This window comes from Debaryomyces fabryi (genome assembly GCF_001447935.2).
Source record: "Debaryomyces fabryi strain CBS 789 chromosome Unknown contig00030, whole genome shotgun sequence".
Classification (NCBI taxonomy): Eukaryota; Fungi; Ascomycota; class Pichiomycetes; order Serinales; family Debaryomycetaceae; genus Debaryomyces; species Debaryomyces fabryi.
Genome location: NW_015385456.1, coordinates 50,388 through 76,743, shown reverse-complemented (window position 1 = coordinate 76,743; position 26,356 = coordinate 50,388). Strand labels below are relative to the sequence as shown.

The window sequence follows — 26,356 nt, the reverse complement described above, 5'->3', positions numbered from 1 at the left end:
TATTATAATTATTCCTTTATCTTAATTAAGAGGTATATTGTAATTTTTTTATACATAAAAATTTTCAGACCCCAAAGAATTTTGCAAAAGATGAGATGTGCGGCGCAGGGGGTGTAATTGCCATTTTCGGTCGCCTAACAAGTTATCTAATTTCTGACATTTTCCGTCGGTTCTATCGTCTTCTTAAGAAAATTCCAGAAGATTCCACTCGTATAAAATTTCTTATAGGTGCATGGTAACTAGGGTTTCTGCTCTGCTAGCATCGACAACCACAACATTACGCCATAGGATTATCGTAAACAATACCCTGAGTACTCGGACAATTATAAGGTTTCACTCTACAGAAGGCCGTAGTAAAAATACAGTTCGTGAGCCACACGACATATTTTTTGGCGAAGAAGTTACCCGCCCGCAAAAATAGTATAAATACTGGCCATTCCCCTATGCTCCCTTTTTCTGCACGCCAAATCTCTTTGCCTTTTGGCTTAGATCAAGTGTAGTATCTGTTCTTTTCAGTGTAACAACTGAAACGTCATCATTGATGACTTTTATAAAATGTTACCTTTATTTTTGGATTATTCGTTCGAAGGATTGATAAGCTTGCTTACACCTTTGAACACAGTGTCGTTGCTATTGCACAATTTGGCTTCTGACGCAACTTTTTAAGTTTCTATCGTGAGAACATGATAGTGATTTAAAAGATTGTTGACAATAGAGTTCCAGCAGTATATAATAACGTTGAAAACTAGCGACTATGTTAGCTTAGGTATTTGACTAAGATGTTTAGACGTCCTGTATATAACAATATTTAGAAGTAGATTAATCTCGCTATACTGTAATCAGGTATTAACTAGTTTCTTCGGACTTCCCATAATAAGAGAATACCAGTCGAAAACGAAAGTAAAAATGGCCCATAAAGGGTCTGAGCTGGAATCATCGTATTCAGACCATAATGATAATGATTTGTTTCCCAGTATTAATAGCTCGCCTAAGAATAATGATTTGTTTCCCAGCATCACCAATTCACGTAAAAATAATGATTTATTTCCCAGCATTAACAACTCGAACGTGAACCATCGAACTGTTCATTCAGATGAAGAGAGCATAGACATAAGCGAGCACAGCTCAGTACGACAGTTTAGAAGTATATTTAATAAACAAAAAATTAGATCCGGGGAGTCTGGGCTGGAGAGAAACCTATTTGAACTGCACTTTGATACTTCATCTGATATCGAATTGAGTACGCTATCGCCAAAGAAGGATATTTCACTCGACTCTTCAATTATTGATAAGATACTGATTTCCGAAGAACAGGCCAAGGATGATAGATTCCAATATTTGAAAACGTATGAAATATTAAAAAAGAATCGGGCAAAGTTTGAGGAGGACGCATCGGTATTTGATTTATCCCTGATGGATGACTACAATAAGTATGTTAAGCAGACGGAGATAAACGATTTGATACACCAGCATGTTGTTGAGAAACATAAAGATAATGTTTTGAGTGTTGTTAAATCGAAAGATTTAGTGGAGAATTTTTATCATGATAACAAAAGCGATGATTTGACATGGGTAAAATCCAAAAAGAAGCAAAGAATACCGTGGTACCGTATTGATAAGAAAAAATCCAAGAAACAGGCTTCCACGGAATCATTATTTGATGAGAATGATACTGTGCCACCTACTAATAAGAAACTGACCAATTATCTTCAGCGGAAATTGAAAATCAGGCATTTGCAGATGATTTCTTTTGGTGGGACTCTTGGGGTTGGATTATTATTGAATAGTGGGAAAGCATTTGTTCTAGCTGGTGGCTTTGGAACATTATTAGCATTTGTAATCTGTGGTCTAATTGTATTAGCTACTATGGTATCGTTTTGCGAAATGGTCACTTTTGTCTCAGTAATAGATGGAGTATCTGGTCTTAGTTCTAGGTTTGTGGATGATTCCTTTGGATTTGCTGTGGGCTGGCTATATTTTGCAAGTTTTGCATTTGGCTTGGCGGGGGAGATCCTTGCTAGTGTGTTGATGTTGAGCTATTATCCCGATTTGAAAATAACTCATCATAAAGGATCTATAGCAGGGTTTGTGACATTATTTTTAAGTCTGATAGTGATAAGTAACTTGGTGGATGTTAGGATATTTGGAGAAATTGAATATATTTCAAGTTTTATTAAAATTGTGTGTGTGTTGATTATGATAATTATAATGATTGTACTAAATACAGGTGGATTTGGATCCGAAAACCTTGGTTTTAAATATTGGCAATACCTGAAATCAGATTTTGATCATAATATTATATTTGGCTTGTTCCGACCTTCTTTCAATTTGAAAGACAATGGAGCTACAAATTCACGTATTGGAATTGGTGGGGATAAAGGAAGATTCTTATCACTACTTACTGCATTATTAGTTACTGCTTATGCATATAGCGGTACCGAAATTGTTTGCATTGCCGCATGCGAAGCAAAAAACCCAAGAAAGGCGTTGCCTTCTGCTACAAGAAGAGTATTTTGGAGAATCCTTATTATTTATTGCTTATCAATATTTTTGGTTTCATTAAATATTTATGCCGGAGATCCAAGATTATTGAGGTATATCCTGGGAAATACAAGTATTTCTGGAGATGAACATGAGAATACCGAGTACGCCATTGACTATGTGGGTGGATTTAATTGCAATTCTGACTCAACAGTTTTTGGTGGGTTCGGAAGTGGATCTCAAAGTCCTTGGATTGTTGCGTTACAAAGTGCAAATCTTTGTAAATTTAGCTCGGTCTCGAATGCGCTTTTGACGTTTTTTGCTGTCACTTGTGGTAATGCTCAACTATATGTTAGTTCGAGAACAGTCTATTCTTTGGCTCTTCAAAAGAAAGCTCCGAGGGTTTTAACATATTGTAACAGTTATGGAATTCCGTATAATGCAGTGCTATTTTCAGCATCTTTTGGACTTTTTTCGTATCTTTGTGTGTCAGAGAAAGCTACAATTGTTTTTCAAGATCTAACTAGTATCATATCGTCCTCAGGTATCATTGCCTGGTTTGCAATGTGCTTGTCCTATATTAGATTTTATTATGGGTTAAAATTTAGGCCTGATATTATTAGTAGAGACGATAAAGCATATCCTTATAGGTCCCCATTTCAACCATATAGTGCGATATTTGGCTTGATAGGTTCCACTATAATACTACTAGCTATGGGTTTTGTGGTATTTTTAGATGGCGAATGGGACACCTTGTTCTTTTTCTCGAGCTATGGTTCTCTAATTGTATTCGCTCTACTTTATGTTGGTTACAGGCTTGTAACAGGTTCCAGGACTCCAAGTTTGGAAACCCTAGATTATGACTCGGGAAGACGTGAAATGGATAGGTATGTTTGGGATGCTGGTAGAGACTTCAATCTTCGAAGCTTTAAAGAAGTGGTGCAAAGAGTTATCTCATTTTTGGCGTAGAGGTTTAATTGTAATATAGCAGAATTTATGTATAATTAATGGGTATTGTGTATAGAAGTACTGATTTCATTAGGCTTATTCTATAACCTAAGATCTAACAAGAGTATATAGTTAATTTACTTTATGTCTAAGAAAATTTGCCTACCTAAGACCTACCTAAGACCTAATGTATGTGCTGCATTATCTTGGCTCCTATGATGTCCCCTACATATGCTGCATGGTAACCTATTAGGGCGTCGACACAACATAAGAACTATAGGTTAGATAGACCCATTAAATTGCTTACATCTGACATGTATTCATCTACGCGATGGTCAATTTATGCCTATTTTACTATCTCTGAAGTTGGTATATCCTAGAGACAAAGAAAATTGAAAAAAAAAAAAAAGGTACTAAATCAAATAATTCCTAATTTGGATTTATTATGAAATTTTTGCAAAAAAAAATTCAAGCGAGCTTGTTTAATCAGTTGTGCATTAAAAAGTTCAAGAAAGCTACTGATTATAAGGTGATAGGGTCAAGTGAAGATGAATTGGGAACCAACGAAATATTTTCTACGAGGGAAAGTCGTTAAAGCATTCTTGCCTTTTGCAAAACATCCTAACTTAAAGAATGATAATTTGAAAAATTTATATCCTGGAGACGAAGTTTACATTTTTGAGACAACAAATAACGGTAAATGGGCAAGGGGACATACAATTAGTAACCCATTTCCAAGTGATTTTACTATCACATCCGTTAATATTGATGAGATCCCAAGACAAAACATTGATGTTGTAGTGTTTCCGTTGAAATATATCCAAATTGTTGAGGAAGTACCATTTACGTCATCAGTTGAAAATGAACTAAACAAGTCCAGAAATGGGGCTACAATTCCTACTATCCAAGATTTCGAATTGGCACATAAGCAAGCATCGGAAGGTGAGCCTGATGATAATGGGAAAACGTTTAGAACGCGTATTCCACCACTTCCCATTACAACCTTTGACGAGAATAATGATTTAATTGCAGAAATGAAATATGCCCTTCAATTATTAACATCGCATATATTTGCTCTATATTCAATTGGGGAATTCAGATTATTCAATAAATTATGCCAGATTTATTACAGTTTGGATGAAACTAGACTTAAATTATTAGGAAATGTTCTAAGCTCTAGTGAATCACAGGCAGCAAAAGCAAAAGCTATTCTTTTGTTAAATAAGATTCCAAAGATGTTAGCATCGCACAACGAAAGATTAGGCGGCCAATCTTTTGATCTGAGTAACGAAAAAGCAGATACATCAGGATATAAGGCAATTTTAGCAAGAGACGCATTAACAGGTAATTTGTTGTCAAATTCTAATGCTATACCACCTAGAATTGCATTAAATCAAGTTCTATGTTCATTATCCCCTCATTTTCCTATCGATGCACATGTCGATAAACTCAGTTACTCCCTTACTCCTCAGCCCAATAAGAGACTTGTTCCCAAGCCGGTCTCGCACTTGCTAATAGACTTCAAATCTCTTCAAGGATCATCTACTTATCAACCACCGGATTTCTTAGGTATGGTTGTACATTTTTATATTCGTTATGATCGTGTAAGGCTAACTGAAACTTTTGCAGTTAAAATTAATACACTGGATTCGTTTCTTGAATCTGAAGAAGTGCAAGCTGCTTTATTCAAGAATATACCTTCAAATGAACTTACTTCTGGTAAGGTGTATTTAGTAGCAGTAGTAACGGAGGAAATTGAATTAGGTTTAAAAGATAGAAAAGAAAAATCAAAAGTAAAAAGTATCGAAAAGGGTATTGCTGCAGGTGTTGCAGACATTAGCAAACTTTTTACTAAAGAATACGCTTCAAAGTCTTTAAACGAGCAAGTATTTAAAATTAGACTTTTTGGATCTTACATGGATCATAATAGAGATCTGAAAGACTATCGTTTCGATAGTATTGTAAATAATGGTTTTGGTGAAGTAGTTGATAGAATAATTGAGGGCTCAAAAACTGGTATTGCTATTAACCCTAGGGCAGAAAAATTGACCGTTTCAGTAAAAGATTTCAAGTATCAAATTAAGACAATTCTCGATTCTGATGATAATAATCTGAAATTGATCCCTAGGATAAACCCGATTTATTTTGATCCTTTATCAGAGAAATATGAACGTCTCTATTTGAGGATGGGAAAGGTTACTTTGTTGGACAATAGTGTCAAAGAAGATTTATTAACAATCGAAGCCAGCTCTCCCAGTAATGATTTGATTTCCTTCACAAAGGCTTCTAATCAAAACCTTCAAAAGAAGTGGCAATTCATAACAGTTTGTGCAAATGAATCGATAGGTGAAATAATCAAAGTCCATGGCGTTGAGTTAATTAATGACTCTACCGAGGATGAATTCATTCTCTTTTCTTTGTACTCTAACGGAAACTTAACAGCTCAAGGGAGACATATTTATAAGTCAAAAAATGAACTAGTTGGAATTAATAGCAAGAGCCACATCATTGAGCTTAAATCTGTTACTAAAGGATCAACTATAGCAAGTGTAAAAGTATCTACGGATTATGTTGGCAAAGTTTTTAACTCCAATCCAGCTATTGATAACGTATTTCAATATGAAAAGCTTTTTGAAAAAGGAAGTGAAGGTCTTTCGCAATTAAACGCTTCGCTAAAGGCATTTACTGAGTTAGAATTACATCAGTTGGTGAAATATTTCAAGGAGTTATTAGTTAAATTGTTCTCTATTGTTGAAATATCAATGAATCAAGAACCATCTGACTCTACTGACGGGTTAAAATGGTCAACTTTTGTTGCCATTGTACACTTATTAGATGTTCTCTTTGGTAAACAAAGTCGATATTTATATTTGCTTGATCCTTTTATGGAAAAGCATATCCGTTTGCCGCCAGTTGGGGCCTATATTTTAGAATGCATATCTATTGTATTGTTTCAAGCAGAGAAAGTTTGGGATTCGAATTCGGAAGCATTATGCAGAGTCTCTCCCATACTCATGAAATTCGCAGTAATTTCAATGGATGGGGCTACAAATTTAGGAGAATATTTCAAATCTTTGATTCGAATGTCTAAGTCAGGTTCATATTTCCTTGCAATTGACTCCGAAGTATTTGTTACTAGTCAGGTTATAATTTTGGAAATCCTTGATGACGTGCTTTCTTGTAATCTTCATATTGGTGGTGTTGAAACTTTGAAATTCTTCGTTAACTATCTTGACTCAGTTGGAATTAGAGGTTTGGGTATTGATAAGGATATATATTCGACTGATCGAACAGTCACTACAGAAAAAGATCATAGAATTATTCTTAGTAAATTATTATTAATTTACCGTCTTTTTAATACTTTTGTTGTCAATGATGCTTCTTCGCGTAAGATTTTGATCTCTAAGGCAGTTGAATGGGCAATGGAGATTTTGCAAGGTCCAATAGATATCGAAGCTTCAAGACTCGCATGTGGTATATTGAACGCCGTTTGTTCGCTTTTATGGAAAACAGTTTTCGTGGAGGGGCATTTGGATGAAATGCCGTTGTGCTATTCTTTGAGTAAATTTCTACCAGCGATTTCAAGAGTTTTTATTAGGTACAATAAGTTTACTAGAGGTAACGAAAGTTTCAAGCCCAAAAAAACATTCAGTCCATTATTCCCGACCGAATATCCATTTAGGGAAATATCTGTTGATCCTGTCGTGGGCGAGGAAGTTTTAGTCGAGATTTTAGTGGAAATGGCAGTTGTATTTTGCTTCATTGCAAAGATCGGAAAAGAATCTGTTGAAGAGGCTGGTTATCAAAAGATTCTCAATACAGAAGTTGAAGGTGATTTCTTTGATTCTTCAAAATATCTAACCGATGAATTTGGAAGTAAAGACTTGGTCAATTTAATAAGTGCTGTAAATCTTATAAGACAAGGTAAATTTATACCAGAAAGCAAATGGTTATCTTTGAACTCTCTTTTTGTTGAAGGTTGCTTAGTTTCTTTGGAGCTCATAAAACCATTACTCCACGCATTTTATATTCCTGAGATTGACAATCAAGATAAATTCGAAAAGGTCCTTTGGGGTAATTATTTAAGATGCTTATTAAAGCTAGCTGTTGTTATACCTGTATCTATTGAATACTTATCAGACGGTCCAAAAAAGGCTTGTTATCAGATTACCGGCAATATTCGTGATAGAATCGCTCATATATTAATTGAGTCATGGGACCTTTTAGCTTGGAATTCCAAGGATGATGACTACGTAAGGTTCAATATTAAGCGATTTGGTGGCTACCAATTGAAATTCATAAATACAGAATATGATATAGTCCGAGACTTAATGTTGTTTGCCTTACAAAAGGATTCAGAATGCCAAGCAGTAGCAGTTAAAATATTATGGTCGATTATGGTATCTGAGTTTATTGGTAAGGACTCAATTGTTGATGTTGAAAGGGCGTGTCTTATTGGTTTACAAGATATCTTTTATAGGAATGGTTATAAACCAAGCTCAATTGAACAACAAAAATTTATCGATGGATTAAAGCTGGCAATCAGACTAGATGCTGAGGATGAAGCATTCAACGTTGTCTATACTTTTATAGAGACATTAGAAGGGTTTTTAAATGCATTGAACGAATTCAATTGCGTACCTTCTGGCTCAGAATTTGATGACGATAGATCATTTCATGAATTGAATATTAAAGCCTACTTGAAAAATGCTAATAAACCCGAATTGTTTGATTCATTCATTAATACTATGTATGAAGAAAACATCAAGAAAAAGGACTATATTCAAGCAGCTCTAAGTTTGGAATTGTTAGCTTCGACATATACTTGGGACGATCGGATAATTATCCCGGCAAGTTTGAAGCCTAAATTCCCTCAACAATCATCATTTGAAAGAAAAGAGACATTATTTAACATGATTGCCAAGAACTACATTAAGGGAAATAGTTTAGAAAGAGCTACTGACACCTACAATGAATTATTGGACACTTATAATTTGCATACGTATGATTTGAAAAGTTTTGCTAATGTACATGGTAAACTCGCAAAATTATATTTAGGTCTAGAGACTTCAGACAAATTAAGTCCCTCTTTCTTTAGAGTGGCTTTTATTGGCGCTGGTTTTCCAAAGAACATTAGAGGAAAGATACAAATATATGAGGGTCTACCATTTGAGCACATCATTTCTATTCATGAAAGATTGTTGAAGTTGTATCCTGGTGCAAGAATCATCACTGATGATACAGAAGCACAGAAATTGATGGAAAGAGCTCAAACCGGCCGTTACTTGCATGTCTGTACAGTTGAGCCTGTGAACGAGATATCTGATAAGCTTCTTAACGCATCTGTTGGTGCTAGGCAATATGCAAGGAACAAGGACTTACGATTTTTTACGTCCATGAAGAAATTACCTGGTGCTACATCTGTTTTTGATTTTTGGAGCGAAGAAACAACGTATGAGACGTTCCTTTCTTTCCCAACTTTAATGAAGAGGAGTGACATCAAAAAAACCAAGGTCGTTAAATTGTCACCTTTAGATAATGCTATTAGAACAGTCGTAATCAAGAACAATGATTTACTTCACTCAGAGAGTATGCTTACCAATGCGTTTAAAGAAAAGACTGAGTATGCTGGTTTGTTAGGAGATTTGTCTAGACTTCTTTCTGGTACGGTTGATTCTCCTGTCAACGGTGGGGTGGGTCAATATCGTAATTTTATCTATGATACTGAATACAGAGGTGACAAGCACCTTGCATCTCGCAAATTATTAGGCGATGCATTTAATGAATTGACCATGATTTTGAACAGATGTTTACATTTGCATGCGAAAATAGTTACACCTGATATGAAAGACTCTCATGAAGCCTTAGTTGATTTATACAAGAAGAATTTTGCGGAGGAAATCAAGAAGCTAAACATTTCAACCGACTACTCCACGGTTTACAATCGCAGCACACAACACACATCTCCGGGTGCTTCTCAAAATACAGCAGAGAGGCCATCTGTATCATCTGGCTCTGGTATGTCTGGTTCTACGTTTTCGGGTACTGGTTTGTCCGGTAGGTTTGTAGCTACTCCTTCCAAACAAGCTATTTCCGATAATGGCTCATCACCGAGTATATCAGGTCGTTCAAGTGTCTCCGCAAGTGGCTCGACTGTCAATGGTTCTTCCATTAGTGCATTCAGTAATTCAAGTAAACGTACAGCACTTAACTGGAGGAACATAGTCAGAAGGAATTAATACATAGCATGATATATACTAGTTATAGACTAAATTGAAAATTTGTATTGCATACTGCCTATTACATAAGCATTGGAAAATTTCACACTTCCACAGGAGGAATCTCAACTTAAGAGTAGAGTAATTTAATAAGTAACCTTATATTTATACCAACCGTACTATATTACAAGATGTTTAGATTAGCTGTCCGTGCTGCCCGTGCTCCAGTTGCTAGAGCTCCATTAGCTTCCAACTTCGTTAAGCCAATTCGTTTTTACGCAGTTGCCCCAATCACAAAAGAGGAAGTCACCACCCGTGCTTTCGAAGCTTTAAAAACCGTTGCTGCTTTACAAGAATCTAAGCTTTCCTTAGAAGCTTCTTTCCAAAAGGACTTAGGATTAGATTCCTTAGATACCGTCGAAGCTTTGGTTGCTTTAGAAGAAGAATTCGACTTGGAAATTCCAGACAAAATTTCCGACGACATCAAGACTGTTGGTGAAGCCGTCAACTACATCTATGAAGAAGAACAAAAATTATAAGAGTTTTGATGAACGAATAGCTGTTTGAAATATATTTCAATTATGTTTAACATTGTATATACTATTTCTTGATTGTTTTATTTCAATAGTTGCCAAGGTGAATACGTATAAATGTAATGCCTTTCACTATAGTTTAGACGTTGATATCGAGTTCATGATACGTATTGAAAATGCTGTAGTGTAGACTGACATCTCTGTAATAGCAAACCGTTGTATTCTTATTGGATGGTTTACTAATCCATATAAGCGTTTTGATCACGAGTGTGATTTTTTAACTTAGCAATAAGTCAACTTCAATTTAATTATATTTTAACCGTCAAATATTGAGCTAAAGATGGCAAGTAAGATAACGGAGAGTGATCCAAACGCTGTGAAAGATAATTCTGTAGCAGATTCCGAATTAGTTATAGAACAGGAGAATTTACTTTCTCATACTGAAGATGAGGGAGATGAAGATGAAGATGAAGAGAGTGACAAGAATGAACCTTTACCAGTGGAATACCCTGGTACTGTCTTACCAGATGAACATCCGCAACACATTGATGCCGACTCCGAATTGACGAAAGGCTATGATTCAGATACTGATTATTTAGATCTAATTCATATGAAGATTGGATCATTAGAAGACTTAAATTTGTCGAGATTCCATAGATTAGAGTCTTTATGTTTGAGACAGAACTTAATCACTTCAATCGTCGAAGTAAAGGATCTACCAGGCGAAACAATGCAAGAATTGGACTTTTATGACAACAGAATCAATCACATATCAAGCCAAATTAGTAAGCTTAAAAACTTGACAAATCTTGATCTTTCATTCAATAAAATCAAAAACATTAAGAATATAGAATCTTTGACGAAGCTCGAACACTTGTATTTTGTCCAGAATAAGATCAAAGAGATCAAGAATTTGGAAACTCTTCAAAACTTAAAGAATTTGGAATTAGGTGGAAATAAAATAGAAGTAATAAGTGAAACACTTGATAAACTAGTCAATTTACAACAATTATGGCTCGGTAAGAATAAGATTGAAAAATTAGAAAACATGACGAACTTGGTAAATTTAAGAGTCCTTTCAATACAGTCCAACAGAATTACTAAAATCGAAGGTTTAGAGAACTTGATCAATTTGGAAGAATTATACCTATCTCATAATGGGATCTCTAAGATTGAAAACTTGGATAAAAATACTAATTTACAGGTTTTGGATGTAACATCGAATAGACTTACAAGCCTTGATAATTTGAAGCATTTAACTAAATTAACTGATTTTTGGTGTTCGTATAACAAAATATCCAGTTTCGAAGAGATTGGCAGAGAATTAGGTAAGTTGCCTGAGTTAGATACTGTCTACTTTGAAGGCAATTTAGTTCAAACTCAAAACCCAACAGCTTATAGAAGAAAGATAAAGCTATATTTGGGCTCTAGCTTAGCTAAAATCGATGCCACCTATATCCGTGGCTAACGGTTATTTCATGAATTACGCCTGTATCACATTATAGATAAATAAATGAACTTGTCAAGTAGGATTTCTGGAAATTTATTACTATGCACAATTCGTAGCTTTGGTAATACCATCGATCATCTCTGTCGTTCTATCGATTCCGCGAAATTTCTAGATGTTTCACTTAGGCCATTTACAGCAAACCATACCTAATGTTAAAGTGACCTTATGAACACTCATGGAACTGAACTTTAGCTTAAGATTAATATGTTAATAGGAAACAATAATTTTAAAGAATATAAGATATGCTTTCATTTAACAAACAGTTTTAAACATAGCTTTTTCGACCATTTGTTTTTCAATCACGACAAAAATATTTCAAAGTCAGGAAGAATAATAATAAGTAGAGCTCGAACACAAGGTCTTACCTTTCTGTAAACAATATATATATATACAAGTTTATCGGTCGATCAACGGAGTTTAGTTTTAACTCCATCTCATTGAGAGCCGATAACCTTACTAAACATATAGGGTGGGTTTTGCATCAATATGGACTATTTATAATATTCACCTTTATCAACTATACAAGTGGTTAATTATCACCTGCGCTGAGAACTTCACAAATGCCAATTTTTCTTCTGATTTTTATTCACAATTAAAATTTATTGCTCATGATGAAAAGCTCATGTTCAATATCTCGAGGTAATGCTGCTGGTACCACACCAGTAGAAACTTGTACGTAAAGTGAAGAAATGCGACAAATACAGCGATGGTGATGGTATTTCAGAATTGAAATTAAAGACAAGAAGGAAATAAAAAAGATAAAGAACTGGTGGATTCAACTGTGTTGTTGACCTACGAACATTCTATAGTTTCTATGTTATAATATATTAATGTAGTAAAAATGAAAAATTGTAGAAATTCTCAAAATCCACAAATACAGAATTGTTGCAAGCCCACTTTTTTTTTGCAACTTATTTAATGTATACTAAAGCTTTAAAAGGAAATGTCTGTGTACCTTTGTATGCATTTACACCTACTATGAAGCTGATTATTGATCTAGAGGAAAATATGAGGCAATTTATTTGGCCACAGGTAGGTAAATATTTAGAGAAATTTCAGGCTTCACAGTCGAAGTCGTCACATCTAAGCATCTCTTATAATCCACTTGAATACGAAAGCATTTCTTCAAGTGAAAGTTTAGTTACATGCTCTGAAAGTTTTAGAAACATTGGGGACAATATGTTTATTGGAGAAGGAGATAATCTAAATACAGAGTTTAAAACCTGTTCTTCAAACGAATTGATCGTTGTAGGAGATGAGCTCGTGAGCATCATAAGTACTACCAATGACACAAATAGTTATAAGGACATTGATTTTTCTTGCATTTCTAGCCTTGAATTTCCATCATCAGAAATTGGCCCTTTCAAGCACAGTTCTAAAGAAGAATTAGAACCTTCAGCTCCATTATTTAATGATGAAATCGCAAGATTAATCGAGGATATGATACTGGTTCTTGAAGATCCTGGTAGATCCGTAGATAATCTTCCAGAAATCAAGGAACTAGAAAGAGATTTGGACTATCAAGAGGTGACAAAAGCACTCAGTATACCTTAATTAAATACTACAGTTAGCAATAAAATGCTCTATACTTATTAATAGAGATTTATTTCTATAGAGCACAACGCATTCGTTATATAGTTAATTTATAAATATCCATTATTTCAGTTGGCTAATCGAGTTTATTATCTTCGGAAGCATAATTATCCAACACAATCCTATAAATGAATGACGGAGAGAAACCACCAATATTAGTTATATAAATGTCTATGTGTTCTGGAGGCACATAGTCATCTAATGGATTAGTTACTACTTCAACGTTATCGATTAATTTGAAATCATCATAATTTAAAACTTTACCAGAATTTCCAACTTCAATTAAATCATCCCTATTGAATGGATATAATGGTGATATCTTATATAAACCAGCTACTGCAAACACTGGCGTTTTATGTTCCTTTGCACATTCAACGACATTAGAGACACCTGAAGCGGACATACAACCACCGTTAGCAAAGACAGCATTGGAGCCAACAATAACTTTACCAACACGAGACATGACAGCAAAAGTCGTGGTATCGGGTATTAATATGGTTTCAATTTTGTGGTCTGCTAAAGTCTTGACGAACTTGTGAGCTTGTTGAATATCGTTTGGATAATTTTCTGTAACCAAAACAGTAAACTTTCTTTTAGCTCTGGCCTTAATTAAAAATTGCAAAACAGTTTCAGAAGTTGGAGTGGGCGTTAACAAAATTTCGTTGTCGTGAATTAAATCAGCAGACATCGTTTCGATACCTTCATTAATATTGGAAATTTCATCGATTAAGTCTCTTATTCCTTGAATAATAATCGATCTTAAGTCACTGCTTTGTTTTTTCAGTTGTATCTGTTCTTTATTATCAGTGTGGTTATTGTTAGTTGATAATAAACTGAACATCGAATTCATCATTGGTGTATTCGTCGAATTTTCCGCATCTTCAGTTTCTATTTCATCTCTTATTAATGCTAATACTCTTCTTACAATGTTACCGGTAATAATTCCTCTTGGTTGAGCTTTATTAATTATGACCCCAACCTTCCTAATAACGGCAATTAAGTCGTACGGGTTAGTCCATCTAGCGGCCGATATAACTCTCATTAATAAATGTGATATAGCCAATGCAATATCTTTAGCACCACTGAATTGGTGGCGCTTCAACTGAGAAACCACAGGGTCTATTAAAGACAAAATCTCCGGAGTAACTGTGTTTGTCATTATAATATGCAAATTGAAGACTTTCACTGTCCCTAACAATCGTTCTTTACATCTATCTTCTAGTCCTCTTTGATTCATAAAAAAAAATCATAGAAGACATAATCACGTGATCAACTAAACTTAAGAGTAGACAACCAAATGCCTTTGGTACCCTTTCACCATGGTGACTTATAGAGAGTGCTACATCCAATGTCACGTTTCAATGATAGTTTAGACGAATGCTTGATTAAGCTATACGATTACTCCTCGAATTTCAATATAAGTATTGAGTTAATTCAAAAATTAGCACAACATTTGAAGTTAGATACATTTGTTGATAAAGATGCATATTCACATATTTTTGAGCCCACTAAGAGCTCTAATAAAATCAAATTTCAACGGCTATCAATAGCGGGATCGTTCATTTTAATAGATATAGATTTTACTGAAAAAAACAAGATTATAAATGTGTCATTGTCGTTAGCAAATCATAATGACGATGGTAGCGGGAATACACCCAGTTTTGATTTAAAGGATCATATAAAGATTGAAGAGAAAGACGAAAAAGGGAATATTTTGGTGAAGATTGACTCCACGGAAAACAGATTATCATTTTTAACTAAAGGCAACCATGAAACAGAAGCATCCGCTGAAAACATTTTACTTTCGAGTCTACAGGAAGAAAAATTGAGCAAGTTCCCTTTCAATTTGAAATTTCTAGCTACTTTGGATAAATTGTCATCCGCTGATGAAGATTTATTTCTGTATTTAGATAAGACGGCGTTGATCTTGAAAACCGCGTACTTGCTTGAAACTAAATACAACCATGATTGGTTGTATACCGATGGTCTTTATACCAGTATTGGCAAAATTTCAACAAACGATCCGGCTAATTCACAATTGGGCGTGTTTATTGATTTTTGGAAGGATTTTAGATACATCAACCACGAGTATATGTCTTCTGGCTCACACAAGCTCATCCTTGGTAATAGTTACAAAGGTTTATTAAATATTAAGGCATCCGATTCAACCCAGAATGATTACCTAATTCAAAGTAAAGACAGCGTCTGGAGACTAATTAGTAAAGACGGAGTAAAAGAAAGTTACAAACTTGCGTTCAATGATGATACACAATCCAAAGCGCTTTCTACAACAGCATCATCGATTAAAAGCTCGAACAAAAACAATTCAAACTGGATACTTTCATTGGACCTAAATTATCCAGTTTATGTACATTTACAGGCCCTTGAATTCCTTGGAATGACTAACTATAAAATGACTGATGAGAAGACGACTGACTCCGACCTATTCGGTAAGTTGAATGATAGTAATGAATACAATTATAATTCAAGTGTAAATAAAGATTCTCCTTCAAAATTGCGTATAGTGCAACATGCTTCACAAGAGTACATTCCGATTTCTTCAATATCGCTTAATTCTTTGATAGACTTGAGCCAGTTGATTCCGGTTTTACGTAATTATATCGTGCTTGCCAATTTACTCCGTACTTTGATCAAGGAAACAGCTCATAATCCTTCCATATTTGTTGGAGTAAATGGGGCCTTAAACAGGAGTGGTGAAATGTCTACAGAGACCAAGAATAGATTAAAAGCATCGCTTAAATTACCTGATGATGTAACCGATGAAGAATTGATGGGATTAAGTGCTGTAACAGAAAATAGTGCATTTTCAACCGCACAAATAAATAAGCCTAATATTGTTGATTTGAATTCTTTTATAAAAGGTGGTTTATCAGAAGCAGAAAGACCACTGACATCTACTGAAGATCTGTACATTCAGTTTTCGCTAGACGATATTGATTATTCTTCTCCTAATTATGATTTATTAATATCAATGGATGGGTTATTGGTAAACTCAAAAGGTGATCTCGTTGACTTTGAAGTTAAATTCAAAATACTGAATGGTGTTGTGTCTGAAATTAAAGCCGAAGATAAAGAAGATGTTGACATGGACGTAGATAATGAGCAGATGAATAAAAATGAAAAGTTCGTTCAAGGATTAAATTTCACTGAGGATATCATTAAAGTATTACAATACGTTTATTTAGATTAGGCAAATTACTAATATAATATTTACAATAGAAAGATATACTTTTCGTCACATCATAAAGTATATGAGTGGTTACTTAAATAGGTATGAATTTAGTAATCTAAAGTTTTACACCAATATGGATTGATGAAACACCAAAAGTCAAATTTTCATAACCCTTTTCAGGAATGTAAAAACCGGCCTTCTCAATCATATTTGAGAATTCCTCTTGCTTTGGAAATCTTCTAATACTTTCAACTAAATATTGATAAGATTCTCTGTCATTAGCAATTAATTGACCCATTAATGGTAACAATGAAAAAGAGTAAGCTTGGTAAGCGTAATCGAGAATAGGGTTGTCAACTTGAGAGAATTCAAGACATGCAAATATACCACCTGGTCTCAATACTCTGTAAGCAGTGTTAAGACCCGCCTGAATATCTGTAAAGTTTCTAATACCAAATGCAATAGTATATACGTCCTTAGAGTTGTCCTCAATGGCATCCATAGTTTCACCATTCTGAACCAAAAAGTTGACCCTGTCGGAACCATCATTCCATTTCAGTTCCTGAAATCTAATTTCTCCTTCGGCCAACATATCAGGGTTGATATCAGCCACTGTCATAGTTGATAATCTATCGTTGTATTTCTTTTCTGCATGCTCTAATAAACCAAAAGCAATGTCACCAGTACCACCAGCTACATCAAGGAAGTCCAATGGACGACTTGCACCGGGTCTCATACCAGCATCCAATCTGTTAATAAAATGGCTTTTCCATATCCTATGAATACCAAGAGACATAACATCATTCATAACATCATAATTTGAAGCGACAGAAGAAAAAACCCCTTTAACTAACTTCTCTTTATCATCTTTATTCACGGTTTTATAACCAAAATGCGTAGTTGAGTCTTGATTATTATTATTATCAGAATAACGTCTAATAGATACTCCCGCTTTAGTATACGCAACTAAAGGTTTCTCTAATCGACCAAACGACTTAGATACTAGTCTTAAGCTCATTTTATCGAAGTTATAGTGTGAAGAATACTACTTCAATTGGCACTAATATATTTTGATTTGTTTAGAAGGTATAGATATCTAAAATTTGATTCGCACACACAGGAAAACTTTTCTTACTTGAATGTTATATTAGTGAAGATAGATAATTACATATAGTATATAAAGCTCTATATCGATGAAAATTAAGCTTGGACAACTCTAACAGTGTTGGAGTGACCTGAACCTCTAGTCCACCCTTGAATAGTAACGATGGAGTCACCCTTCTTGATGATACCTAAATCAATAGCTTCAGAAACAGCCCATCTTAATCTGTTTTCGACATCTTCTTGCCAGTTGTCAACGGTCTTCTTTTCGTAGATAAATGGGTAGACACCTCTGTATAAGTGACAGTATCTAGCAGCTCTTTGGTTTCTTGTAACCATCATAACTGGGACATTTGGCTTGTATTTAGAAACCAATCTGGAGGTGAAACCAGAAGTAGATAAAACAACGATGGCCTTGGCATCTTGTTCGTAGGCAGCAGAGACAGCAGCCATGGCACAGGTTTCGGTGGTTGGTGTTGGTCTCTTAGCTAAGGATCTGATTTCGTTGTGTAAAGGTTGGTAAGCGATGGCCTTTTCAGCAATGATAGCAGTGTTGTGCATCATGGAGACAGCTTCAAATGGGTAGTTACCCTTGGCAGTTTCACCAGACAACATAACACAGTCAGCACCATCTAAGATGGCGTTACCAACATCAGAAACTTCGGCTCTGGTTGGTCTTGGGTTGTAAGTCATAGATTCCAACATTTGGGTAGCACAAATAACTGGCTTAGCAGCTAAGTTACATTTAGCAATCAATTGCTTTTGGACAACAAAGACTTGAGGAGCAGGAATTTCAATACCTAAATCACCTCTGGCAACCATGACACCATCAGTTTCAACTAAGATCTCGTCAAAGTTGTTAACACCTTGTTGATTTTCGATCTTAGCAATGATTTGAATGTCCTTACCTTCTTCACCTAAAACCTTACGGATTTCCTTGATATCGTCACCAGTTCTGATGAAAGAAGCGAAGATCATGTGAACACCGTTCTTGACACCGAATCTGATATCGGCCTTGTCCTTTTCGGATAAGGCTGGTAAATCAACATCGGTACCTGGTAAGTTAACACCCTTGTGGGAACAGATCTTACCAGCATTGACGGATCTAACCTTCAAGGTTTGATCGTCAACAATTTCCAATACTTCAAATGAAACAACACCATCGTCAATATATATGATTTTACCGGCTTCGATGACCTTGGTGATATTCTTGTAATCGATGAACATAGTCTTATCGTCACACTTCTTGGCATATGCTTCATCAGTAGTGAAGATCATTTCGTGGTTTGGTTGGATTGGGTAGTCCTTGTCGTCGATAGTAGTACCGGTTCTGATTTCTGGACCCTTGGTATCTAAAGCAATAGCTAATGGACGGCCCTTGTAGATTTCTTCCGATTGCTTAGCATTGTCAATCACAGATTGATGGTATTCGTACGATCCGTGCGAGAAGTTCATACGGACAATGTTTAAACCAGCTTTTCTCAATTTAACCAAAACATCAACGTTGTTGGTCTTTGGTCCAATGGTACCGATAATAGACGAACGACGTAAGACCTTGTCTGGAGTTTCACTAGTATTTAATTGGGTTAACCAAGATAATGATGCGTTAGACATTTCTAATGTAATATAATATTTTAATAAATTAATATATGCTTTCCTTCGAAATTAAAAGACTTGACCCCTTATATATATAAAATTTTTATTTATGTCTATAGGTGATGAAAATTTCTCCGGTTGATAGTGGGCCGTACCAAAAAAATTCCGGCCCTGCGACTAATCTTTTACGTGTTCTTCGATAACAAGCCTACAATGCAATCTAATTCTTCCCTAAACAACAAAATGCCCTTTATACACCTTCTATACCCCTGATACCTCGTTTATTACCAAATATTACACGCTGAGGACCCATGTGTGTTGAAAATTTGTCCATGTCATCGGCTCCTAGAAGAGTGCGAAATCTGAAATACGACGGAATACTACCTTGCGCCTTTGAGTGTATCTTTTACGTGGGTACCACAGACCCGTAGATAACGACCACATGTTTGAAGAGATATAGAAGAACATATAAACTCGTCAATGTCTTGGAAAAGCACCTACGTGTAGTGCCAGCAGATCGGCAAACAGAGTGGAAATGTGTCATGGAGCATCGAAGAAAGTCCGAACGCTTCGGAATCGGAGTAGCGGAGCTTGTTTGCGAGTAAGTCGCAATCTAATCTGCAATTAGTGCTTAGTGAGCCGAGCTAGCCCAGCGGGGCGGTTGAAGGAATAGACCTGCATATAAACGGTCGATATGGATTTGGGTTGATTTGCGAGGATTCTATATGGCAAAATGGGTGCAGAGGGTAGTATTTCTGAATAAAAACGAGAATAGCAGGATGGTATTGCCGATTGTGATAGGACTAGGGGCCACAGTGGCTGCCTTGACGGCCAAGTCAACGATATCTGCGTACCGGAAGTACTTGTTATTGACACCACAGATGATAGCGTCGTTGAATAACATTCGGTTGAACTCACCTTCGCCGACGACAGAAGGAGGAAAACTCCACCCCCACGACTCGATTCACCGGTTTTTGCGACAGAAGTACCCCCGGGCGGGATTCAACGATACGATGACGGAGCAGGAAGCGTTGATGATTATGGGAATCGAGGGCGATGAGATAATGCATATGGACAAAAAGCTACTTAAGGAGCGATACAGAAAGTTGATGGTGATGAACCATCCCGACAAGCTGGGAAGCCAGTATTTGAGTCAAAAAATCAACCAGGCGAAGGATATTTTAGACAAGAGCTATTTATTTAAAAAATGACTTTATAGAGCATACATTAATGATGAATATATACGTTTTACGACACCAATACGAGCAGAATGTAGGAAACTCAGTGGCCATTAGATGTGTCGATGTGGTTGCCGTTTTCGTCGACTATGCCGTCAATTCCATCTCCAATTAGTTCCTCTACTTTTTGAACAAACTCGGGAGGAATGCCTTGCGACGTGCCGTTGGCAACACCAGCGGTACCATTAGCCATGGCCTTCTCTTTGCCTCCCTCGAAGTTTTGTCTCACCCTTAAGTAGTGCTCTAATTCTTCGGCACTCACCGATGGAACAAGCTCACTTTGGGCTTTGTTGAAATCTTCCATTTGAACTAGCACCTCGATATCTTCTGGCTTTGAAGCATTATCAAACCACCACCTTGTAGATATTTCTTCTTTTTTTTTTTGGGCCTTCAACTCTTCGTTAAGTTTCTTGATCTTAGAATCCACTTCATTGGCAGTTCTGGTCATAGCATTTAACATCGAGTCAGAACACAAGGCATAGAAATCGGCACCTGTAAAGGTGAAAGAACACTTCTTGGCAATTTCATACAAGTCAACATCGTCGGCCAACTTGAATTTTCTAGTCAAAGCTTCTAAAATCTTGGATTGCTTTTCATCCGTATCTGAAATACCTAAGTATAACATTTTATCGAATCTTCCTGGTCTTAAAAGAGCTTCATCCAATAAATCAGGTCTATTAGTGGCACCCACTACGAAAACACCATCGCCTCCGCTTTCTCCACCACTCATACCATCTAATTCTGCTAATAATTGCGAAACAATTCTGTCCATAACCCCCCCAGAGTCACCTTGATTTCCTCTCTTTGGCGCAACAGAATCCAATTCATCAAAGAAAATAACACATGGCTTTGCATCCCGAGCTTTTTGGAAAACTCTTCTAACATTGGCTTCCGATTCACCAATATACATATTAAGCAATTCAGGACCCTTGACACTGAAGAAATTTAAAGAGAAATTAGTAGCGATAGCCTTTGCAAGCAACGTTTTACCAGTACCAGGAGGACCATAGAATAAGATACCACTTCTTTTCTTTAATCCATTGCTAAACAACTCTGGATGTTTTAATGGCATATCAATGGTATCCATAATTTCATCTTTGACTAAATCTAAACCTCCAATATCTTCCCATTTAACATTTGGAATACGTGGTGCCCCAATAGAATCACTAAATTGGTTACGCGCGTCATTGATAGCCTTGTTGAAGTCTTCTGGAATCCAAGTTACTAAACCACCATTACCGATTTTAATTAATTTTTCTAAAGAAATCCGACTTTCTTTAGCAAGGCCCATTAGTCTACTAATTGCTAACTGTTTTGCCTTTTTAATTATAGACATCAAGTCACGAGGTGTCAACCCTGCTGATTGTAGAGCTAAAGAAGAGAAGCTGACATCATGTCTTCTATTAAATGGTATAGTAGATAAATCAAACTGATCTTCAAATTCTTCCCTGTCCTCGAATGGTTCCGGGTTGCTTGAATTGATATGTTTGTGAGTTTCATTTTCTATTAAAAATTTGAAGACTTCCAACCGTTCCTTTTCATCGGGAACATTGAAATCAATTTGGAACTTAATTAACAGTCTTAAGTTTTCATTTAACTTATCCAAATCATTACAACTCATTATAATCATTAGATTTGAGTAATTATTGAGATAATCATTCAACGTTTGAATAACTTTCAAGGACAAAGAAGTCGTGATGTTTGCTCCTTGTTCATTTTGGTTACTTTGAGCGCATAGATTTTCAATATGCTTCAAATATATGACATGGTATGATGAGTCCTTATCTGTCGAATTTTCTTGTGCGCCAATTAATTTATCTATTTTTCCTGTGAGAAGACCAATTGTCTTCAATTCAGCTCCCGGATTAATCAAGTCAAAACAATCTAATTCTATTAAATTAAGACCCAATTCTGTGGAAAGGTTTCTTACTAACGTAGTTTTACCCAAACCTCTAGTCATAGAATTCAATAAGATTGTTGTTTTCAAATTAATTTTGGACTGAGAATTTAAGCATGTAGTTACAATTTTCTTGAATTCGCTTGCATATTTAAAACAAGTAGAGTCTGATTTAATGGTTTTGTTGAAGTTAAACAAAGGGGGTAATCTCAAGTATTGGTACCAATGAGTAAAGTCATTTGGTGGTAATTTAATAAATTCTACACCAGATGAAATCATTCTTGTTTTGGAAGGATCTATGATAAATTGGTTCGTTTCACTTTCATTCGATTCGCCACTAATGTCCACAATCTTAAACCATGCCACTTCATCTGGATCACCAGTTGGGATTACCCCCATGTCAGGCGCATTATCTTCTTCTCCAGGTTGTAATTGTTGATTCTGTTGTATGAAATTGCTGGTATCAAACATAGTTTTTGCTAACACTGTGTCGATAACCACAGGTACAAAATCACCTATTTTAACACATTTGAAATTATTATGAAATGTAGTTTTCAATTCAGAAAAGAAATGCTGTTGATAAGTCTTATCCATAGTGATATGAGAAGAAACCCTTGATATTGTTACCGATTTAGCAACAGGAAAGAAACTGGTAAATGGCTGATCTCTCTGTTTGATCGGCTCCAAGGTGACTTCACTACTGGAAGAAAGTCCTAAATTAGTAAGTAATATTGGAGATAAATAAAGGGTTCCCCTGCGAAAAGACTTATTAGGTTCAATAAATGTGAATAGCTTGACAGTTATTATATTGTTATTGTAGTTTAGTTTTACAGAATCTCCATTGAACACTGGAAACCCCAACTTTGGCAAATCCGCTGTATTGGCAAAGACAAATAATTCCGTATCTTCTTTTAGCCATATTGGGGGTAACATATCAATACTCATTTTCGCTGGAAGTGGTTCAACCTTTAACTTGACTGAGTGTATTGCTGGCGAATCAACTTGTAACGATGATGATAAATATGTAGACAAATCCAAATGTATTTCAGAATCAAAATCGTCTTCAATTTCATCAGCATTTACTAATTCTTTATCATTGTAGTCCAAGTCATCCTCGTCATTTTCCACAGTCTTAATAAGTACAATATTTGTGTTGTTGTCAACGATACCTTGAGAAACCGGTTCACTTAACTTAACCTCACCATTTATGGACCTAATAATATCACCCGTGCTGATAATAGAACCACTGTCCAACAAAAAAGTATTAATAAATTGATCACGAATTGAAGACAGTGGTTTATCATGCAAAATCAGATAAATATTCGGCGGAACAGAAACAAACAACGATTCTATTGTAGGAATGGACGAATAGTCAATTGACTGAATCACACAACTATTCAATGTTAATTGGTTGTCAAACCTGACCAAGTTAGAATGATTTATAAATATGACAGAATTGGATGTGGGGGCATTATGATCAATAGATGTAACTCGATAGATCTTGAATTCTTTAAAGTAATCAGGAGCACCTAGCAACTTAATCAAGACGAATTTATTTTCAGGTATACTATTTGAATCATCTGTACCAGTTCCGGGGAATAGACGTATAAATAGCTCAAACGATAATTGAATAGTATCGAACTGTTCACTTAAAGTAGGATCATTGACGAAAAGTACATTGGCCGTAGTTGAAATGGACTTATTTGTTTCATTCAAAGGCTTTTCTAATATTGCTGACGGCATTTTATATACACCTATATTCTTATACGGGAAAGTAGATTTTTGTCAATTTGACCTTTTATATATGTATAGTGTTATCTCTATACTAATCCACTCTTCAGTTATGCCTCGGGCTAAATTTTGCGGAGGTGGGGTGAGAATGAGACTTAATTACTGAAAAATTGCATTTACCTTACTTGTATAAACTACTTCAGAATATCGTATGAACCAATACATAATAGAATAAATAGTCATTTACTCATATATGTATATATGCTTTCTTACAGCCTTTTAGTAGGTTAATTTCTATTTCTCTATTTAATTCTGTCTGTAGTAATCTTTGCTAGCATGTGAGCTTGCGATGACTGACGTGAATGAATTAAGGATTAACATTAGTTTATAGGGGATCTTCCTTGCAGATCCCCTATTAGTATACTAGTAGACCTAGGTATTGGTATTTCAATCCTTGTATGGCAACAAGATCCCCCATAAGAACCCTAATCTGTTGACAGAACTTCGGTTACCCGCACTTTGATATTTTCCAGTTGGATCTATAATGGAATTTGAAGAGTACTTAGTTAGTTAAAAACAACTTCATTATTATAGAGGCAGTTCCGATAGTAGGAAGCGTACGTGTTACAGTATGTATTATTAAGACTAATGGCTCTGGATACAACCCGGATGCTTAAGAAACTTGAAAATAGATAGCTAGACCGTATGGTTTAGATGATGAAAACTTTTTTTTATTCATACCAATTATAGAGCTTTCTTGGAAATCGTAACCGTTTTGGTTGCACATGGTTTCTATTGCAATGATCTGGTATTTTTGTCATAGTTACACTGATTTATCTATCAAGTTTCCATTATTGTGTATTACGAATCAAAACTAACTAGTTTTTTTAGTATTTCTTTATTATGATAAATATGTCAATAAATACGTTTCTTTGAATTTCACCGTAGATAATTATAGAATGTAGATTACTAATGTGCTTGATAATATTAGATGTCGGATATGTTTAATAAAACGGTATGCCTGATAGCAAACAGAATAATGGAGAGCCTATGCTGGAGATCATCTTACTTCATACTCAATCATCGCTACAAGCCTTAAAGACGTAGAAACAATTAGTTTATTCAAGGAATCATGCAATACAATTCAACTCGCAGATATAGATTAAATTCCTTATTATACATCAACTATAAAAACCATTAAGACAAATTTTATTTATATATAGACTAATTAAAGAATTTAAGCTTCATCTTCATCAACAACAACGGTGTGTAAACCCTTGGTGGAAGCAACAGTGACTGGTTCGACTAAAGCAAATAACTTTTCCTTAGCATCTTCTTCGTCGTTTCTCTTTCTAGAGATTCTTAATCTCATTCTGTATTCGACACCTTGGACACCTCTCTTCCATAATTGGACGTTTAATTTAGGATCTAATCTAACATCAGTGGTACCCATGTGTAAAGTGGCGAACTTCTTGATTTCCTTGACAGCCTTTGGGGCTCTCTTCTTGAAATGAACACCGTGCAACTAGATATTTGTTAGTACTCAACATTCGAAATCTCTTTCCTATGAATGTACGTATTATGAACTAAATTAACCCCATTTCCTATTTATTATCAAGTTCTCCATATCTCTTCTCCTATGTACAAATTCTCTGCTTCATCGACTTTTTTTTCATTCCTTGAATTTCATTATTCACTTCTCCCCCTCTCAATTCTGGGTCTACGTAACGATCATATTACACCACTATATCATACGAATCAAATACGTTTCGTATAATCATATAATACCGTAGTTATCGTCCGTTTCTATCTAATATTGTTTCACATCCACTATATTCCTGGTTCATTTAATTCACAATACATATTCAAATTTCTCTTATTAAAACATACTCTCTTGTGTAAGTTGATGGTGTATTCACGGGTAACAACGTCTTGTAATGCCATTTTAACTATTGTTTATTCAGTTGATTAAAGGAACTTAACTGTTTCTGAACCTTTTAATTATGTATGATAATTTTTCACCAAAGTCTCTCGCACTGTACCGGTTCGTCATTGATGAGAAAATTTATCAAATCGCAGTCACAAAATTTAAAATTTGAAAAATTCACAGAAATAGTTTCACGTGTATACACGTAGGTCTGACACCTAACATTGGAACCATTCGTAATACTAGAGTATAGTATGTATTAATGCAGATGATAGAAGTCTTGTTACAAGGAAAGGGCCAAACAAACTATAAAAAAATCCGTTAGGTTAATTGGATAATGTGATATAGTAGATTGGGCATTATAGTATATAAAGAAGGTTAGTGCTTATG

General features: G+C 35.4%; 12 protein-coding genes across 12 annotated transcripts; 7 read left to right on the top strand and 5 right to left on the bottom strand.

Annotated features, from left to right (window-relative positions):
- Positions 1-906: 906 nt before the first annotated feature.
- SSY1 (Ssy1p) lies at positions 907-3,450 on the top strand (the record flags this gene model as incomplete). Its single annotated transcript, XM_015610790.1, has 1 exon — positions 907-3,450. The coding sequence occupies one exon, from the start codon at positions 907-909 to the stop codon at positions 3,448-3,450; it is 2,544 nt and encodes an 847-aa protein (XP_015468412.1).
- A 527-nt stretch (positions 3,451-3,977) lies between these two features.
- On the top strand, positions 3,978-9,668 carry DCK1 (guanine nucleotide exchange factor DCK1; the record flags this gene model as incomplete). The annotated part of the gene is made up of 1 exon (XM_015610789.1): positions 3,978-9,668. The coding sequence occupies one exon, from the start codon at positions 3,978-3,980 to the stop codon at positions 9,666-9,668; it is 5,691 nt and encodes a 1,896-aa protein (XP_015468411.1).
- A 170-nt stretch (positions 9,669-9,838) lies between these two features.
- On the top strand, positions 9,839-10,186 carry ACP12 (acyl carrier protein; the record flags this gene model as incomplete). The annotated part of the gene is made up of 1 exon (XM_015610788.1): positions 9,839-10,186. One exon carries the CDS (start codon positions 9,839-9,841, stop codon positions 10,184-10,186), a length of 348 nt encoding a protein of 115 aa, XP_015468410.1.
- Positions 10,187-10,520: 334 nt separating this feature from the next.
- Positions 10,521-11,648, top strand: SDS22 (type 1 protein phosphatase-activating protein; the record flags this gene model as incomplete). The annotated part of the gene is made up of 1 exon (XM_015610787.1): positions 10,521-11,648. One exon carries the CDS (start codon positions 10,521-10,523, stop codon positions 11,646-11,648), a length of 1,128 nt encoding a protein of 375 aa, XP_015468409.1.
- A 1,020-nt stretch (positions 11,649-12,668) lies between these two features.
- AC631_01956 (uncharacterized protein) lies at positions 12,669-13,244 on the top strand (the record flags this gene model as incomplete). The annotated part of the gene is made up of 1 exon (XM_015610786.1): positions 12,669-13,244. The coding sequence occupies one exon, from the start codon at positions 12,669-12,671 to the stop codon at positions 13,242-13,244; it is 576 nt and encodes a 191-aa protein (XP_015468408.1).
- A 115-nt stretch (positions 13,245-13,359) lies between these two features.
- Positions 13,360-14,442, bottom strand: GCD7 (translation initiation factor eIF2B subunit beta; the record flags this gene model as incomplete). Its single annotated transcript, XM_015610785.1, has 1 exon — positions 13,360-14,442. The coding sequence occupies one exon, from the start codon at positions 14,440-14,442 to the stop codon at positions 13,360-13,362; it is 1,083 nt and encodes a 360-aa protein (XP_015468407.1).
- Positions 14,443-14,631: 189 nt separating this feature from the next.
- Positions 14,632-16,494, top strand: MED1 (Med1p; the record flags this gene model as incomplete). Its single annotated transcript, XM_015610784.1, has 1 exon — positions 14,632-16,494. The coding sequence occupies one exon, from the start codon at positions 14,632-14,634 to the stop codon at positions 16,492-16,494; it is 1,863 nt and encodes a 620-aa protein (XP_015468406.1).
- Positions 16,495-16,591: 97 nt separating this feature from the next.
- On the bottom strand, positions 16,592-17,494 carry COQ5 (2-hexaprenyl-6-methoxy-1,4-benzoquinone methyltransferase; the record flags this gene model as incomplete). The annotated part of the gene is made up of 1 exon (XM_015610783.1): positions 16,592-17,494. One exon carries the CDS (start codon positions 17,492-17,494, stop codon positions 16,592-16,594), a length of 903 nt encoding a protein of 300 aa, XP_015468405.1.
- A 182-nt stretch (positions 17,495-17,676) lies between these two features.
- On the bottom strand, positions 17,677-19,191 carry CDC19 (pyruvate kinase; the record flags this gene model as incomplete). The annotated part of the gene is made up of 1 exon (XM_015610782.1): positions 17,677-19,191. The coding sequence occupies one exon, from the start codon at positions 19,189-19,191 to the stop codon at positions 17,677-17,679; it is 1,515 nt and encodes a 504-aa protein (XP_015468404.1).
- Positions 19,192-19,952: 761 nt separating this feature from the next.
- Positions 19,953-20,384, top strand: MDJ2 (Mdj2p; the record flags this gene model as incomplete). Its single annotated transcript, XM_015610781.1, has 1 exon — positions 19,953-20,384. One exon carries the CDS (start codon positions 19,953-19,955, stop codon positions 20,382-20,384), a length of 432 nt encoding a protein of 143 aa, XP_015468403.1.
- A 70-nt stretch (positions 20,385-20,454) lies between these two features.
- On the bottom strand, positions 20,455-24,051 carry PEX6 (AAA family ATPase peroxin 6; the record flags this gene model as incomplete). The annotated part of the gene is made up of 1 exon (XM_015610780.1): positions 20,455-24,051. One exon carries the CDS (start codon positions 24,049-24,051, stop codon positions 20,455-20,457), a length of 3,597 nt encoding a protein of 1,198 aa, XP_015468402.1.
- A 1,225-nt stretch (positions 24,052-25,276) lies between these two features.
- On the bottom strand, positions 25,277-25,983 carry AC631_01949 (60S ribosomal protein eL31; the record flags this gene model as incomplete). Its single annotated transcript, XM_015610779.1, has 2 exons — positions 25,277-25,564; positions 25,930-25,983. The coding sequence occupies 2 exons, from the start codon at positions 25,981-25,983 to the stop codon at positions 25,277-25,279; spliced, it is 342 nt and encodes a 113-aa protein (XP_015468401.1).
- Positions 25,984-26,356: the final 373 nt, after the last annotated feature.